The following is an 18,023-nucleotide window of genomic DNA, read 5'->3' on the forward strand; positions in this document are numbered from 1 at the left end:
CCACACGTAAAGCAGCGTCATGTCGCAAAACGGAGGTTCTTCACAAAATAGTTATTTTTTCTTCTTATTTATCACTTACATAAACTGAATGTATGCAAAGTGACAACACTAATACATTCGCCGTAGCCTACGTTATGAAATATTTACATGAATCATTGATACAATTATGATAGAAACGATAGAAGAAAATATATCACGATAGACACTTTTCTATCGTCCCCACGATATGTATCGTTAGATCGCCCAGCACTAGCGTGAAAATAGTCTCAAAATATCTGTGCGTGTGTAAAAATATCTGTGCGTGTGTAAAAATATTTGTGTGTGTAAAAGGGTTTGTGTGTGTGTGTAAAAGGATCTCTGTGTGTGTAAAATATTTGCGTGTAAAAATATGTCTTAGCCACGAGACAAGTAAAGCGGGAAATACGTGTTAAACTATGGAAAAAAGAGTTCAGAAGAAAACTCAGATGACCCAGCTTTCTACTAGCACCTAAACGCAACATCTACGCACAAATCTGGGAGCTCCCCGGAAGCGTGAAACGAGTCTCAAAAATAGTTGTGCACTCGTAACTGGATCTGTGCGTAACTGCAGTTTTGTGTGTGTGCATCTGGCAACTTGTGTGTACTTGTTCAACATTTGGAGGCGTAGGAAAAGGTTTATTTTTCTTTTTAAGGCTTACAATCATGTTTCACAGATACAACTATCCAAACTTACACACAAAGATGCTTACACAAGTTACAAATACATTTTTACACACACACAAATTGTTTTACACACGCACAAATATTTTTACACACACACAAATCCTTTTACACCCGCACAAATATTTTTACACATGCACAAATATTTTGAGACTATTTTCACTCCATAAAACTGTTGTTTGGATCAGTATTAACAAGAGAAAAATATTGGTCACATACACTTCACAGTAAAAGAAGTTTTGATGCGTTTGACTATTTATATTTTTAATTAGTGTGGTTAGACCTGGACATCTGAGGGTTGTAGCCATGGATATATTCTAATTAACCCTGGATCTCAAGTCAAAAGAAACTTAAAAGTGCAGTTCTGCCTAAAGTCAACTTTAAGCTCTTAAAACAATCTGACAATTAAATTAGTATGCCTAAAAACATAAGCAGGTTGGGTTGTGCTTTCTCTGTATTTTATATAAGCAATATCGTCTTCAATACACCTGTACTGTTAAGTGTCTGTACTTGGTATGTGTAATATACCCACTGTGACTGATCCGTGACTCACACACACAAGGCAGGTAATTGTTGTCACAGGGTGTAAACATTTCTTATTTTTAACAAGTGTTTATTTATCATAAATATCCCACTCTTACCTTATCGTGGTGGAGGAGTTTGTGTGCTTAAATGATCCTAGGATCTATGCTACTGGGAGCAATCATCGGTGAGTGCCCAAATAAACCACATGGGTTTGCCTTCCTGTGGGCTCACCAGCTGCAGGAGGGCCATACGGGTCAGGTACTTTATACTATGGATGGCATAGACCCTAGCCTATTGAAGCTTGCTCTTCAAACATGAAATGTCACCCTTTGGTGGGGAATGAGGCTGAACTTGTGTGTGAGGTTGAGAGGTACTGACTAGATATAGTGGGGCTCACCTCAACACACAGTTTGGGTTCTGAGACCAATCTCCCTGAGAGGAGCTGGACCTTATTCCACTCTGGAGTTGCTGGTGTGGGCCTACTTATTGCCCCTTAACTTGGCACCCGTGCATTCAAGTTTTCTCCAGTAGATGAGCAGGTAGCCTCCCAGCTCCTTCAGTTAGGGGGAATGGGCTCCAACTGTTGGGTGTGCCTATGTGTTGAATGGCAGTTCAGAGTACCCAGCTTTCTTGGAGTTGTTAGTGGGGCTGCTGGAAGGTGCTCCATCTGGGGACACTATCATTCTGCTGGGGGGTTCAATGAGGGTTGCGACAGTGTAACCTGGAGGGGGAAATGAGTTTTCTCCTCAGGGTAGGTGGGTAGATAGAGTGAGAAGTTCTGTTATCAGCGAGAGACTCAGAGCAGAGCCACTGTACCTCCACACTGAGAGGAGCCAGTTGAGGTGTTTTGGGCATCTGGTAAAGATGCCCCCTGGACACCTCCCTAGGAAGGTGCTTTGGGCATGTCCAACTGGGAGGATACCCCACGGAAGACCCAGGACATGCTAGAGAGACTACGACTCATGGCTGGCCTTGGAATGCCCCAGAATTCTCCCGGAAGAGCTAAAAGTCATGGCTGTGGAAAAACATGTCTGTGCCTTCCTGTTTAAGCTGCTGCCCCTGCAACCCAAATCCAGAACGAGCAGCAGATAATGGATGGATGGATATTTGTTACAAAGATAAGCACATTACAGTTATGGTATGTAATATTGTTGATTTGAAAAAAGGACAACTTGATCCTGTGCAAAACTGTACTGGACTGGTGTCTAAAGTCAAACTTGCAAAAGTACACGTAATATCGTAGGGATAGATGCTTATGGCTTGTGCACAGGAGTAAAATGCTGTTTCATACCCCACTGGTATGAAATGTCAACCACTGAACTGACTGGCACTCATCTGAAAATGTAGTACTTACTGAGTGCTACTGATGGTTTCTGTAAAAATATACATCGTTAAAGGCATTTCTGCTTACCTCACTGTTTATATTGTTATTCTGTAGATGTGAAATTCATCTTATAGAACTGCTTTACTTTTCTCATTTCTTTGGTTAACAATGAAGTGAAAAATGCATTTTGGTCCTCTTGTGCCTTGTGAATTTCTGTAGCTTCCTCTTTATCAGAATACCATTATGCATCGTGAAGGAACTGGAAGTGCAGAAAACAGACAAGTGACATTTGTTTTTTGTCTTCTGCAGGAGAACAGATAAATTGTGGGAAAACAGTGTACTGAGGCTCTTGCCATGTGTGAAATTCAGCTCTATTACACTGAGAAAAAACACAAAAACTCCTTATAAAAAGTTCTGCAGGTAATCAAGAAACAGTTTGAACAAACAGACTGACCAAATAACGGACTGTAGATTATTACCAGACGGAGCTGACAATAAGTTTCAAAATGCGAAAAGGCACGAAGCTTCCAATGACAGATCTTTATTATGCTGATCCAGAGTCAGACTAGATATATCTTTCTACCAACATATTTCACTTATTTATGCTGTTAATCAACCTGTTTGAGTCATTGTGATTTTTTTCTGTCTGTCTCATTCTCACCATCTTTCCACGTGACGTACATTTGTGTTTCTTCCTGTCTAATAAAAAAAGATATCTGAAAGCTCCTGCCCTATAATGAGCATATAAACTGATAATATTCCACATCTGATTGGCTGCCATCAGACAAACATCCTGCTGCCTGTTACTCTACAGTAATTCAGCCAACTCTCTTATGTCCTCCTGTATCCTCCCAACAATCTGGTTCTGATTAACTGGATAATCATTTTTCAGTTTTCTCTTCTCCTGTAGATGAATCAGCATTATGCTGTAGTCAGATTAAAATAGAATAGCTTCATGTTACACAGTTATGTTTTAAAGAATTTGAAAAAAAGAGTTTGTTTTTCAGTCTAAAAGTTCAGTGAAGATGTTTTGCTTTTCATCCGAGGAGTTTTATAAATTCCCAAAAGCAGAGAGTGTGCAGTTCCAGCTTTTACAGCTGAGGTGTTATGTAAGCAACATTTTTTGTTTCTCTCTCTGCTTTTTGGAATTGATAAAGTTCCTCAGATAAAAAGCTTAACATCCCCAACTACAGAATAGAAGTCCAGTTGTGTTTTGTTTTGTAACTGTGTTTTAAAAAAATCAATCATAGCCAATGTCTTTTTGACAAAAAAAAGAAAAAAAAAACCTCTATGATGACAAAGTAAAATAAAATTTCTACAGAGTAATACCAATTAAACAAAAATATGTAATGTAAAATAAACGATTGCATGAATATTCACCCTCTTTAAAGTGACTGTCCTAATACAAGTCAGGGGATGGATACAAAAGGTTAAGGCTCCAAACATCCCCAGGAGTTCTGTTAAATCCATCATCAAGAAATGGAAGGAATATGGGACATGTGTAAATCTACCAAGAGCAGGTTGTCCTCACAAACTGAGTGACTGAAGAAGGAGAACAGAGAGAGAGACCACCAAGACCCCTGTGAGCTCTCTGAAGGAGGTCCAAGCCTCAGCAGGAGAGATGGGAGAGGCTGTACAGATAACTACTGTTGTCAGGTTCTTCACCAGTCTGAGATTTATGGGAGAGAGGCAAAGAGAAAGTTACAGTTAAAAAAAACTCAGATGAAATCATGACTGGAGTTGGGCAAACAGCATGTAGAAGACTCCATGGTCAAGTGCTTCTTAACACCTGGCCCTTGAGGGCTTGTAAAGATAGGATAAAATGAATGCCTAAAAATATAAGGAAGTCATGGAGAACAATCTAATGCTGTCTGCAAAAGAACTGTGTTGTATGTAATTTAGAGTTACCTATTAACCTAACATTCATGTTTCTGGTCTGTGGTGGAGCGTTTTGGGATTTTCTTTCTGAAAATCATCCCTGATTTGTACTTTTCCACAACTTTGTCTCTGACCTCTGCATGTTTCAAGGGAATGAATACTTTTGCAATCCACTGCAGCTGCAGTAAAATGTTCCCACATTCAGATGGAAACATATGCACACACACACACACACACACACACACACACACAGTTACATCACTGGGAGCACAACCATTCATAACAGTGGTACATTGTTCAAACACACATACACAAACACAGTGCCAGGTTCACGTACGGACTCTCCTCTCCCCAGGAATAGAACATTGTGCTGACTATAGTTGACTATTCATGCTGATGAAACTTTCACCAGACAGGATTGTTCACACATTCACTGTGATCACCCTGTTACCATGTAACCCCCCCCACACACACACACAGACACACACATACACACACACACATACACACACAGCTCTGTCCTCCGCTGTTCTAATAGGGCCCCTTTGTTCTGACTCTGCACACAAGCCTATTTATTTATTTAAATTGTAAAAATTTAGTAATTAGTGAACAAGTCCTGTCTCCCTGCAGAACATACAGCAGGTACTTGTTCAGGAGCTCTTTGGAAACAGCAAGTAGAACAGGATTTAAAGGTAATATAACATGCAGATTGCACGGTGGATCAGTGATTGGTGCTGCCACTGCCTCATAGCTGCAAGGTTCTGAGTTAAAATCTCATCTGGGTTCTTTAAACTTGTTATAACTTGACGTTTTCAGTGTCATGGCGCATCACTAAAAAAAGGAAAACTTGTGTGAAGCAGTTATGAAACTGCATTTGTTTAACTGTTAGGATATATATATATATATATATATATATATATATATATATACATATAATGTTGTCTTGTTTAGCCAGTTCAAGATAACTCTTAAAAAGCTGTGCAGACTTTTTTTTAACATCTAAATTAAATTGGTAGTTTGAATTCATAAACAGTGGTTGTTAAATGTAACAATGCAGAATTCAGTTTGTCTTAGTTTCTAACAGTTTGATTAACTGATCCAGGTTTGAATGGCGGAGAAGTGGAAGGTTCTTCAACATCGGTAAAGACCCCAGGGTGAACATGAGGAAACGATCAGGAACCCTGGAGATCAGTTTCCTCAGTGGAGGACGGCCAGAGGACTATGAAGGAGAGTACCAGTGTGTTGCGAGCAATAACTTAGGAAAGGCTCTCTCCAACAAAATCCTGCTCCGGGTTTCCAGTAAGAACATAAAAAATTAAGAATATATTACACAAAAAAAATAAAAATAAAAATGGTATTATCACTCATGTTGTGATTTTGGTACCTTTTACCAAACCCACTCTTTAATGCCTTTGATAAGACATACTTATTTATGTAGATTACATTTCAAATAGCCTGTTCTTTGTTAACCTCCCCCCTCTTCATCTTTATGACAGAGGCCCCCCTGTGGCCTAAGGAGGAGCTGGAGCCTGTGTTGGTGACCGAAGGCTCCTCTCTGGTTCTTCCCTGCAACCCCCCACCAGGCCTGCCGCCTCCCTCCCCCTTCTGGATGGACAGCAGTGAGCACAACATGTTTTATCTTTTGTTTAAAAGAATTGATTTCTGCTTCCTGTTGGTTTGCATCACTGCATCTGCTACTAAAATGATATAAAATGAGCTGTTTTAACTTCTTTATCATAAAGGCTGAAACATGGTCTCTGCAGTGAGGGAAACAACAATATAGCATTTCCAATGGTAAAGTTTAGTTTGTCATGCAGTTAGAATGGCTCTCATTTTGAATGGGGAAAGTTTTATTTACTGATGAGTTTTTGAATTGAACCACCTCAGTGTTGGTCCAGAGAATTTATTGTTTGGCTTAATTTTGCTCTTTTTATGGCAGTGTGTGACCTTCAACCACATTGCTGTGGCTTTGTTTTTTATTCCTCCTGAGCTTCATTACTCTCACTTTCCCTCTCCCAGCAGTTTTAAGGCTCCATCATACTCCATAAGACGTCACAAAGTCAGCTAGCAGTCACGAGGTTGCGAGCCGTTCATTTTCACACACACCTTTTCCACGAGACACTCGGCTCAGAACTCCTTTAGCGCCTTCATTTGTGATCACCCTATTCCCTATACGACCACATTTATCCAGTCTGAGGGACTGTCCTTGCTGTATATCCTATAGGTGGATCAGTGAGCCAATGTCTCACTTATTTTTGGCATTCATCTTGATAGGGCTGCACAGTATCAAAAAACTTGCGATATTGTTTAATATTTTGTTGACAATATGAGTTTGAAGGTTGGTCAGTGCCACAATCTTGTAATCCTGAGGCTGTGGAGCCAAGCCCAGGCTGTGTCAGGAAGAACATTGAGTGTAAAATAAGTGCCACATCTTTCATGCAGATTCACTCATTGTGCTGACCCCTGCAGAAGGAAGAAAGAAAGAACAACAACTGTGGATAAACCCATATTTTCCTCACTTCTCATTTTCTCTTCTCTCATCACTATCATCTAAACCAGCTATGGGTATTAAAGCTAGTGTGAGACCGTTAGATTGGTCAAAATATTATTAGAGCACAAATTCATAATGCTTGTAAAGTAGTGGTCTATGGTTTATTGCAGTCCAAGCATTCCTTTGTGAGATAGATATTGTGTTCACTAATACTGTGATGACAATAAATTGTTGATGTATTGTGCAGCCCTATGTAGATAGAGTGGCTAGTGTTTGCTCCACTTTGTAACTGGTAATTGTAGTAGCCACTTTTTGCACTGACCTGGCTAAGGGGTTCAGGCCCTGCAGAATAAGAGTGGAGACAGAACATCACCTTGGTATTTGCTACACTTGATGCTGATTTGTGCAATTAGCTTTGAATTGGCCTATAGAGTAGTCTTCCATGTTCTTATTGAGTTCTTTATAAAGGTTCTTAGTGTCTTGTTGATGTTGTATAGTATCCATGTGCATGGCTTTGAGTCAAAGGCTTTCCTGTAGTCAATTCAGGCGGTGCACAGGATTGAGTGTCTGGTCTTACAGTCTCAAGCTATGGCTCTGTCGACCAGTAGATGATGCTTTGCTTTTCTAGTCTTGGTGCTAACCCCTTCTGTGCCACTATGAAACCTGATAAGAGCTTCCATGTTGTGAAGAAGCAGGTGGTTGGCCAGTAGTAGGATGAAATTGCCTCTCTTTGGTGGTCTTCAAGGCTGTTTGGCCTTGGGACCTAACCTTTCTGGGTAGGTCCCTTTTTTTAGCAGCTGGTTCATTTATGCTGCTAGGCATTCATGGAGAGCAGTTTCTTTAGCCAGTAGGTGTGGATCATGTCAAGCACCGGTGCAGCCCAGGTTTTCATACCCAAGACTCTGTCTTGGATGTCTTCCATTGTGATGAATACAATGAAAGATTGCTGTGGTCAGTTCATCATTGTTTTGTCATGCCCCTTTCTCTTTTATGCTTCTCCAGTATTGCTCAGTCTCAGCTTTGGGTGCATCTACTCTCATGTTAGTCCCCTCCTATTGAGAGTACACTTTAGATGGTGTGGTGCAGAAGATTCAGTTTATTATAAAGCTGTTTCTGTGGTGTATAACAGCTTCTTGGTCTCTGTGGTGGTGCCAGTTGAGAAACTTAGCCATACTGCAGTCAGATCTTCTAGCAGACTTTAAGAGGTCACTTTATTACTCAGACTTGTTAAGGTGTCCAGGTCATCTGTGTCTAACTTTGTCATGATCTTCAGTCTCAGGTCAACTGCCCTTGTATTCAGTTCATCAGGGCTTAAAACACAACTAAAACTCTAATTACAATGTTGTAATATGTTTCAGTTTACAGCATGGTGCAGCAATCTGTTATTAATGGCTCATCTTCTTCTGTTTGTCAGATATGATTCCCATTCCTCAGGATAAGCGACTTTCCATGGGGCTGAATGGAGACCTGTACTTTTCTAATGTCTTGGTCCAAGATGCTCAGAGAGACTACAGCTGCAATGCTCGCTTTGTCTTCATTCACACCATCCAACAGAAGGACCCCTTCACACTTAGAGTTCAGACCAGTAAGTAACTGACCACAAGATCCAAAGTTATGAGTTACTACAAATATTTTGAACTAAAGGCTCCCTGCACACTGGATCCTACTACAAGATAAGAAAGAAATTATGTGGAATGTGGATCATTTTTGCAGGGTCTTAGCCAGATCATGTAATAGAGATTGCTGAATTACATGTAAACACCAAACGTCCATGTAAGGTCATAGTAATTTATAATCCTGGTGGCAAAGTTTTGGGAACCTTGGTGAAGCCTGGGGTAGAGTAGTAGCAATGGATTGATCTATGATGTTGGGACCACACTCATTGACGTGGCTTGGTTAACAAGAATTTGAAGCAGGACTGACCACACTGGCCTCATGCCTAAGCTACGAGTGTAACAAGGTCAAAGGAACAACAAAAGAGCAAGAAAAACTTGTTTTGTGAGTACACAGAGTGTAGCATGATTGTGACGGCTTTCACCCTAAAGGAGGTCGTCCATGTTTTCCATGATTCAGTCACATTCTGATTGTGTTCAGGTTGTGTAAGTCAAAGAGCGCATAGGAAAGTCATCATCCAGTGTGAAGGAGCTTAACATATACATTTTTATCAGTTTAAACTGGTGTAGAAAGCCTCACTAATACTTTTCTCCTGTAAGATTTGAATTCTGTTGGTCACAGAACTCTCGCAGTACATAAGATACTGAACATCTCCATCTAGAGGTATTGTTGACATGAAATCAAAGGTTTAAACTCAAAAGCTCAGTAAGGATGTGTTTTTTTTTCAAAGTGTTTGATTTAATGTTGTATTTTACATGTTCTCTTTCAGCAGTGTTCAGCACTACTCATATGAGAGTGTGTGATTGTGTTTGGACTGATTAGTCACTGTATGTCCCTGTTATTTTCAGAGGAGCCATATAATGACACATCTTACAATGCCACTGACCCCTATGGTGGTGAGTCTCTTTCTGCCGGGACAATCCTACTTCCCGTCAACCCTCATAGTTGGTTTCCACCATAATATAGCTAGCACCGTAACCTGCTAGCTCTCTGAAGCTTCATCTAACTTCTGTCTGCTTTCTACATGTTAACCACTCTTTGCTTTGTTGCTCATTTTATTTCTTTTAGGTTGAGTCAAAGCTGTTTTACTTTCCATCTGAAGCTGTTGATTGGGTATTCAAAGACTGGGTTGTGGGCACAGCATATTTGGCAAAGATCACCAGACTTCCTCCTCCAGCTCAGCCAGTAGGACTTCAAAGCATTCCCAGGCTAGCTGTGAGAAACAATTTCTTGGATCTGCCCCAGGGTCTCCTCCTATTGGGACATGTCGGAAACACTTCCCTCAGAAGGTGTCCAGAAGGCAGCCAGTTGAAGTGGTGTTAGGCCTCCTTTAGAGATCTTTGATGTTGTAACAAAGATTGATTGGTAAATTGAGAGCTTTGCTTTTCAACTCAGTTCTCTCTTCGCCACGGCAGATTGGTACAGTGATGCAGATGTGTCGATCCACCTATCTGCCTCTCAATTCAAACCTCACCTGTGAACAAACCCTGAGGTACTTACAGTGTCTCATTTCCAATACAGATTTGGCAATTCACTCTTTTCAGGTTGATGGGTTCAGTATCGGAGAAGCTGCTCTTCATCCCCACTTCTGCGCCAGCTGGAGGTCCCAGTTTGATGAGGCCAATTGAACCACACAACCCCCCCAAACTGAAAACTCTTTGCCTTTTGGCTTAGACCTTCTGTCTACTTACACTGACAACACTGAATCATCTGAATATGTCTAATTACTTTATTATGTAAAGCACTTTGAATGCCTTGCTGCTGAAATGTGCTATACAAATAATTTTTTTACTTTTACTTTACTTACCAGCACCACCTAATGTTCACATTCCTTCACAGCTAGAACCCCCATGGGTCAGGGATCAGCCCTAGGGATTTCAAGGTCAAAGGTCACATGTAAAAGAAGGCTCCTATTTTAAAACTGTGTAAAGTAGGAAGGTCAAACTTCACAAGTGGACCTCCCATGGGTCAAGGAATAGCCTTTTTGGATTTCAAGGTCACAAGGTTAAAGGTCAAGGTCATGGGAGCCCTTGTGCTCTAACTCGGCGACTGTGTACCGTAGAAAAGTCAAACTTCACAGCTGGAACCCTCATGGGTCAGGGATCAGCCCTATGGGCTTTAAGGTCACAATGGTCTTTCAGGCTAATTTCAGCTTTTTCTTTTTGGTTGTTTCAGCTTCTTTCAACTAATTTCTGCTTCTTTCCGCTTTTGTTCTTCTACTTTATGCAAATCTTTTCTTCAAATCAGCTTCTATGTTTCTCTTTCTGGTTCTTCATTAAACTTTAGAAATCTTTCAACAACTAGTGGACAAAACTTTAGCTGTTTACATTCAACTCAACAGTTCAGCACATCTTCAGCAGCTTTCAGCCAAATCATTCAACAATAAAAACATTCACACTGCATTTCTGCAGGAAATGCAATTTCTCTAGTTCAAATTGTGAGAAACCAGGGCCAATTACCTTAACTTGATTTGAGTCCAAAACCAAACAGGATCAAAGAGTGTCTTTTGGTTTTCAAATAATGGCAATTAAAAGTTCTCTCTCTGAGATTACTGGCGTTCCATTGGGTTTTAAAGCAATAATCTCTTGTTTGGTGTCCCGATGAAGAATGGTTGATTTGTTGTAAATGGGTGCAGAGGCAACACTTTACAGTTTGCTCACATACCAGCTCAGCTGAAGTAATTCATTAAGGCTTAAGGCTCAGCTGTCTGTTCACAGATTGTGTTTATGAAGCTAAAGTCATTATTCCAGTAAAAATAAAAAGACAACAGATTTGGACTGTTTTCACTTACAGGTCTTTTTAAATGATTTTTGTTTTGTTTTTGAATCACGTGTATACATTAATTTTTAAAAGCCTTTTAACACAACACTTAAATGAAAAGACCAGCACTGAAGTTGTGTTTTGTCTGTGTCTGGATGCTGAATCTGTGCCTGGCAGGGTGGTCTAACAGAACACTAAGGAATAATGCTTCCAACAAATGATCCTAATGAAATCATGATTATCTTATTACGACTAACAACAAAATAACACATTAAGTAAATGTGAAGGGCTGTTTTTTATCCCTTTCTTTCTCTGTTTCATTGGAAAACACAAAGTAAGATCAATGAGCTTGTTGTTGTATCTGTCTCTCCTAATGTCTTCTTGCAAATGAAATCAGCCTTTTCACCGCTCATCCTTCCTCCCTGCTGACGTCAGAGCCGTGGGAAGATGGAGCCTAATCACAAACAAATTGTCACAATAATATTGTTGGATGAAGGATGCTTTGCTTTGTTGAAATACATTCTTATATGTATTTAACCTGCTTTCTTTTCTCATCTGCAGGCCGAAAAGTACCAGAGTCCACACCGACCTTCCTGACCCCCTCAGGGACTGAGAGCTCCAAAATGGTGCTACGAGATGAAGAACTGCTGCTGGAGTGTATTGCTGCTGGGCTGTGAGCACACACACACACACACACACACACACACACACACACACACACACACACACACACGTCTGAGATGAAAGCATTGAAATTAAAACAAACTGTACATCATTACCTGTTTATAAATGTAATTTTCAGTTGCCCAACATTTCAACAAACTGTAATATCTACAGAATAGGATGAGTAGACCCCACAGGTTTAAACACAGTGAACTGATATATGTCTAAATGACCAGCAGGGTCACAATCAGCTGGAAGGCTGCATTAAAGAGACCCTTTATAATTGAGACTGTTACAGCATGTTGTTACAAGTCTTGTGATGTGTATGACAGAACGGTCATGATGGATTCCTGTTTCGTACAGAATATTGTGTTTGCAAGGAGTTGAAGGGTGAGAAAAATATAAAGAACTACAACATTAGCATATGAATGCTACTTTGTTCTGGCATAACAATCTTGTTATTTTTGTAGCATTTTGTTCTTTCGTGTAATTTGGCTGTAGTGTTTTTTTGGCGCTCAGCGGCACCTTCTTGTTTCTCTTCTTCCATGAGCCTGTGGTAATGTCTGAATATCAGTCTTCTGTCAGCATCAAGCCCTGCTCTCCTCCACCATCTTTTGGCTCTTCTTCTTGCTTTACAGACAGACAGAGTGTTAGCATAACACAGCACAAGATTGTGTAATGTTATTGTTGGGCCACTGCTATGGATCTTATTATTATGGAGTATGGCATATGTTACTTTTCAGAGTTCATGCTACAGAACCTTTATTAATGGGCAGTAAAAACATGGTATTGCTGGAGATCTCACTACATATGTATATCTGATACTTAAGAGAGGAGATGTTATAGTCACGTATCCTAATAGGCTGGTATGTAGTGACACTGGGAACTAAATAAGCTATTTTTAAATTATTTTTTATTTCTAACACAACATAATTCATTTACCTCCTCTTTGGTTGGGTATATCAAGTTATATGCAGTTTCTTTTTTTATTAATTGTAGCACATCAAATTTCTATGGATTTAAATAGTGCATGATGTATTTATTCTGTGTTTGTGGTGTTACTCTGTTCTGCCCTCCAGTCCGACTCCAACTATCAAGTGGTTTAAGAAGGGTGGAGATCTGCCAGGACGGAAAGTAAAGTTTGAAAACTTCAACAAGACACTGAGGATCATCAAGGTATCAGAGGAGGATGATGGCGAATATGTTTGCATGGCCAATAATCATCTTGGCAGTATTCGACATTCCATCTTTGTGCAAGTTAAAGGTGAGGAGCTGAATGCTGAACTGTTTCCTGCTTATGAACATGTGTTACCATGCTAATCTGACATCATCTGTTTCACAGCGGCTCCTTATTGGCTGGACAAACCTACAGACCTGGTTCTGGCCCCAGATGACAACGGACGCTTGGTGTGTCGGGCCAATGGCAACCCCAAACCTACCATTCAGTGGTTCGTCAATGGAGAACCAATAGAAAGTACGAGCTCTTTCTGTCTGACTGTAAAATTTCTAAAGTGTGACTTTATATTTTCCTTTAAAATGTAATGATGTCATTTCAAACTTATGGTTAAATACTAATGATAAACCACTGTTCCCAAAATACTTTAGTTATTTTTTCTGAATTACTGTCAGAAAACAAATGGGATCATTTAAATCAACATTTCAAATCAGACGTATTCATATTTAAATAATGTATTTAGTATTTCAGTTTTATTTACCAGGAATCTTTTTATTGTTATTCATGTTTACACCTAACCTTGTTTTCTTCTTCTGTTGTCCCAGGTGCTCCTGTAAACCCAAACCGGCATGTTCTGGGTGACACCATTATGTTCAATTCGGTGCAGATTGGAAGCAGTGCCGTGTACCAGTGCAACGCCTCCAACCATCATGGATACCTGCTGGCCAACGCCTTTGTCAGTGTTCTCGGTGAGATCCTGCTTTTAAAACTGAACAGGCCCTCATCCTGATTGTTTCTCAGTGGCTGTGTCTTAGATCGTATTCAGACCTGACACATTTGGTCCGCTTTAATCGAAGCAGAGTTCGTTTCCAGCGTTGGTCCGGACTTTTTGTGCAGGTGTGAATACAGTCATGCGAACTCCGGTGCGGATCAAACAACCGGACCGAGACCCGCTTCTTGAGGTGGTCTCGGTCCGCTTCCACACGAACTCTGGTGCGGTTCGCTTCTGGTGTGAATACAGACCGGACTTGAACCGAACTAACTACGTAAAGCATGGACCTTTTTGGACTTCATGAGCCACCGTTGCTAAGCATCATGGGACAAATAGCATTATTTGCTTCTTCGAGTTGCGGCACGCATTTGTCAGCGCCGTTCCAAAATTCGAAGTAAAGCATCATTAAACCGACGTTGAATGAGCTGCTCTTGAATTTCAAAATGGTGCTGTAATTGTACCAACAGAACGAATGTGCACATAACAAATCCAGCACGCAGGACCTCCATCTTTATTTCCAACCGCTGCCCCCGTCTTTCTGTCCAATGGGAGCAATGACCGTCACCCACGTGGCTTTGTTTATAAATTATAGTCCGCTTACAAAAAAGCACAATGTGAATGCAAACCGCACCAAACAAAAAAAAATAAAGTCCACTTTTGGTCCGGACCAAACAAGCGGACCAAAGGACTTTCCTGGTGTGAATACAGCCTAATACACAACAAGACAGTGACCCCCCCACCCCCGATATATTTATCAATGTATGAGTGAGATTATGAAAATGCTGCATATAAAGTATATAACAGAAAGCACTGTATGAGGATATGTGAACGAGAAACTTTGTAAAGCTTTTTGCAGAACCTGGAGGTGTTAAAACTATAAAAGTATTATTTAAACAAGTTCCATTTATTCAGTGATAATGAATGAAACCTATGAAAAATTAACTGTCCTTTAGTTTTTAAACAAAAGCTGGACCAGGCACTAGGAACCATTCTGCCTGAAGCAATAGGATCAACTCAGATTGCATCCTGAGAGTCCATTGTTGGTCCATTAAAGGCTACAGATGGGAGTAATGATAGTTGTTTTGACTACTGATGGAAATCTCCCTTTTTTAAAATATATTGTTTTATATTTTGTTTTTGCAGCCACTGATATACCAACAACATTTTGAAAAAAATTTAATGGGTTGTAGATGAACATTCAGTGATTACTTTCTGAGATTTTCATTAAAATCTGTACACTGGTTTATGAGATATTTTGCTAACGCTACAGACAAATGAAGTGAAGTGAATTTTGTTTATATAGCACTGTTCAGCAGCAAGGCAATCCAAAGTGGTTTACAACACAGAAACAACAACAGAATCAAATAAACAACAATCAGGTACATAAATAATCAAATACAGAGGTACAGAGAAACATCATAATCAAATATAGATCAATCATGTATAATCTAAATGAAATATAGGATAATCTAAATGAAACAATGAAACTAAACATATCTAAACATGAGCTAAAACAGTTAAAATAGGAGCTGAAATAATCTAAATAAAATCATGATGAAGTTAAAGCTGAACTAAACAACAATCAGGCTAAGACAGTCAAAATATTAGCTAAGATTAAACTAAACTAAATGTGCAGGAAGGCTAAATAAGCTAACATAAACTGAAACATGACAATTCTAAGCTAAGGGTACAGCATGACTAAGAGTACCAAAATGCACACAAATGCACACACAAACCCTCAGGCACAGGTCAAACCTTTTGCCAGCGACCGATTAAATTCTGGTAATGCTTGTACATCAGTGATTCCCAGCTCCAGTCCTCGAGGAACACTATCCTGCCTGTTATAGATGTTTCTCTGCTCTTCAGCAGGTCTTCAAGTTCTGCAGAAGCCTGTTAATCACTCACTAACTCAAATCAGGTGTGTCAAAGCAAGAGAAACAGCTAAAACATGCAGGATAGTGGCCTTGAGGACTGGAGTTGGGAATCACTGCTATAAGTAGAGTAAAGTTAAGATTGCCATTAGATCAGGGACACTAACATACTACTTAAAAATGTAAATAAACTAAAACAACAGCAGCTTCACATTATAATATGTTGGGTTTTATGTGAATGTAATTTGCCATCTCTCTTGTTGCAGACATGGCTCCCACAATGTTGGGGCCCAAAAACCAGCTGATAAAAGTGACCAGAAACAACCGTACCTTCCTCCACTGCCCCTTCTTCGGCTCTCCTTTACCTTCGCTGCGCTGGTCAGGACCACTTTTTCATTTTTACACCAGCAAATCCCAGTTTTCATGAGTTTTCCTGCTAGACATTCTTTGATAAAAACAGAATATGGCCATTTGCATTTATTTTACCAGAAGATCAGGTTTTTTATTTTATTTTGCTAAACTAATGTTTTTCTGTGAAGGTTTAAAAATGGACAAGGCAGTGGGCTGGATGGAGGTCAGTACCGAGTTTACATCAATGGTACCCTGGAGATAAAACGGACTCGAAAGGAGGACGAGGGCATCTACACCTGTGTGGCCACCAGCAGCTCAGGCACAGCTGATAACCAGGTCCGCCTGGAGGTCAAAGGTCAGACATTAAATCATTAAAACGCTGTATGAGTCATGTGAAGCATCCTGCCAAAAATCCCCATCCAAGCTGTTGGAAAGCAGCATGAATGGACCCCTCAGGTCCCCTGGTTCATGCTGTATTGTTTATAGAATGGTAAAATGTCAACACGACTGCTTGATTGTAAGGTAATGTGTGATAAAAGTTAACGCTCAGACAAGAATTAGTCAATGTGTTGTTTCAGGTCAGAACTGTCTGAATATTTTGAAGCAGTGTGTTAACTCAAACACACTGTGTGCAAGGCGGATCAGCTGACCCATTTCATGTAGGGGGTAAAGAGATGGCAATGGCAGCCAGAGCCCTGCAGCTCACGTCGGCCTGAAACAGTGCAAATGCTGCTGACCAATTCTTACTCTTCCAACATACCATTACAGTCGTGTTGATGTTCTACAGCTTCAACCAGAACTGCTGGGCATCACCAGTGAACACAAGTGCAGGTTAAACCAGAACGCCCCTAACAGGAAAACACAGGAAGTGCATGTGAAAAACGGGTTCTGCATGTTACACTTGTGATTTTGGAACATTTTCTAAATGTTCCCATGATTACATGGCTTTCCACATGGAATCACATGTTATAAAGGTAAATTCATGTGATTTTTTCATAAAGGATGTTTACAGAAGGAAATGAGATGAACAGGCAGGTAAGGGAGAAGGTAACACTGATCAATTGACATCACAAAAAAAAACATGAAGATGATAATGAATACTGTTAAAAAGTCTGATAATTTTTGAATCCATGTTCTGTAAAATAGTTATCAGTAGTTAGTTACCTTATCAGTGTGACATAGTCATAGGATGTAGAAAGAGGCAAAAGTCTTCATCCAAGCTAAGCTAAAAGCTAGCCAAACGAGAGCCTGTTTTTTGTTGTTTTTCAGGCTTATAAAACAATCATGTTTTTCTGCAGGGAAGTATGTTGAACACAGAAATAGACTTTGGTTAATTGAAGCTACTAAAACATTTGTTGCTTAAGCTGTTATTTGTCTGTTAAATTGGACAACAACCTTTTTATTAAGGTGACATCTGATTTCAACACAAGAATGGTCTATACCTCAGTACATTTTACAGATACTCTGGGTTAGGGTTAGGATTGGGGTTCTACATACGGCGAGCAAGACATTATCAATATATAGATAACTTACAGGGTTTCTCCCAGAAAAGAGGCTAAACCCGGTGGTAGGTGGCCGTTCGCTAGCTGACTGTGATTTAGTAAAAAAAAAAAGATTAAAGTTGACAGAAAGTTGAAAATATGGCTTTTTATTATGTGATATTGTAAGATATTTGTGTCAAATATTTACACAACTACAGTTTTACAAAAAGGCACTTTTGAAATACTTTTTTAAACAAAAATGCATTTAAAATAAATACTAATTGATTGCACCTAATTTGAATCCTAATTTAAGTCACATTAACAAATAAATGAGGTAAAAATGGAGCGGGAGATCGACAGGCGGATTGGTGCAGCGTCTGCAGTGAAGCAGGCGCTGTACCGATCTGTCGTGGTGAAGAG

General features: G+C 39.9%; 1 protein-coding gene across 14 annotated transcripts in view; it reads left to right on the forward strand.

Moving 5' to 3' along the window:
- Nucleotides 1-18,023, forward strand: part of nfasca (neurofascin homolog (chicken) a) — a 152,074-nt gene that overhangs the window by 86,853 nt on the left and 47,198 nt on the right. For 10 of the 14 annotated variants that reach the window (XM_037975115.1, XM_017437121.3, XM_017437119.2 and 7 more), the window contains 10 exons: nucleotides 5,529-5,725; nucleotides 5,923-6,045; nucleotides 8,332-8,502; nucleotides 9,380-9,427; nucleotides 11,853-11,964; nucleotides 13,034-13,218; nucleotides 13,297-13,428; nucleotides 13,734-13,877; nucleotides 16,038-16,149; nucleotides 16,311-16,477. In XM_037975115.1, the coding sequence (XP_037831043.1) occupies nucleotides 5,529-5,725; nucleotides 5,923-6,045; nucleotides 8,332-8,502; nucleotides 9,380-9,427; nucleotides 11,853-11,964; nucleotides 13,034-13,218; nucleotides 13,297-13,428; nucleotides 13,734-13,877; nucleotides 16,038-16,149; nucleotides 16,311-16,477 (1,391 nt within the window). Of the gene's footprint in view, nucleotides 1-2,469; nucleotides 2,969-5,528; nucleotides 5,726-5,922; nucleotides 6,046-8,331; nucleotides 8,503-9,379; nucleotides 9,428-11,852; nucleotides 11,965-13,033; nucleotides 13,219-13,296; nucleotides 13,429-13,733; nucleotides 13,878-16,037; nucleotides 16,150-16,310; nucleotides 16,478-18,023 lie in introns of those variants that run through there. The other 4 variants (XM_017437125.2, XM_037975124.1, XM_017437126.2 and 1 more) reach the window with 2 other exon arrangements.

Source organism: Kryptolebias marmoratus, linkage group LG4 (assembly GCF_001649575.2).
Source record: "Kryptolebias marmoratus isolate JLee-2015 linkage group LG4, ASM164957v2, whole genome shotgun sequence".
Taxonomy (NCBI): domain Eukaryota; kingdom Metazoa; phylum Chordata; class Actinopteri; order Cyprinodontiformes; family Rivulidae; genus Kryptolebias; species Kryptolebias marmoratus.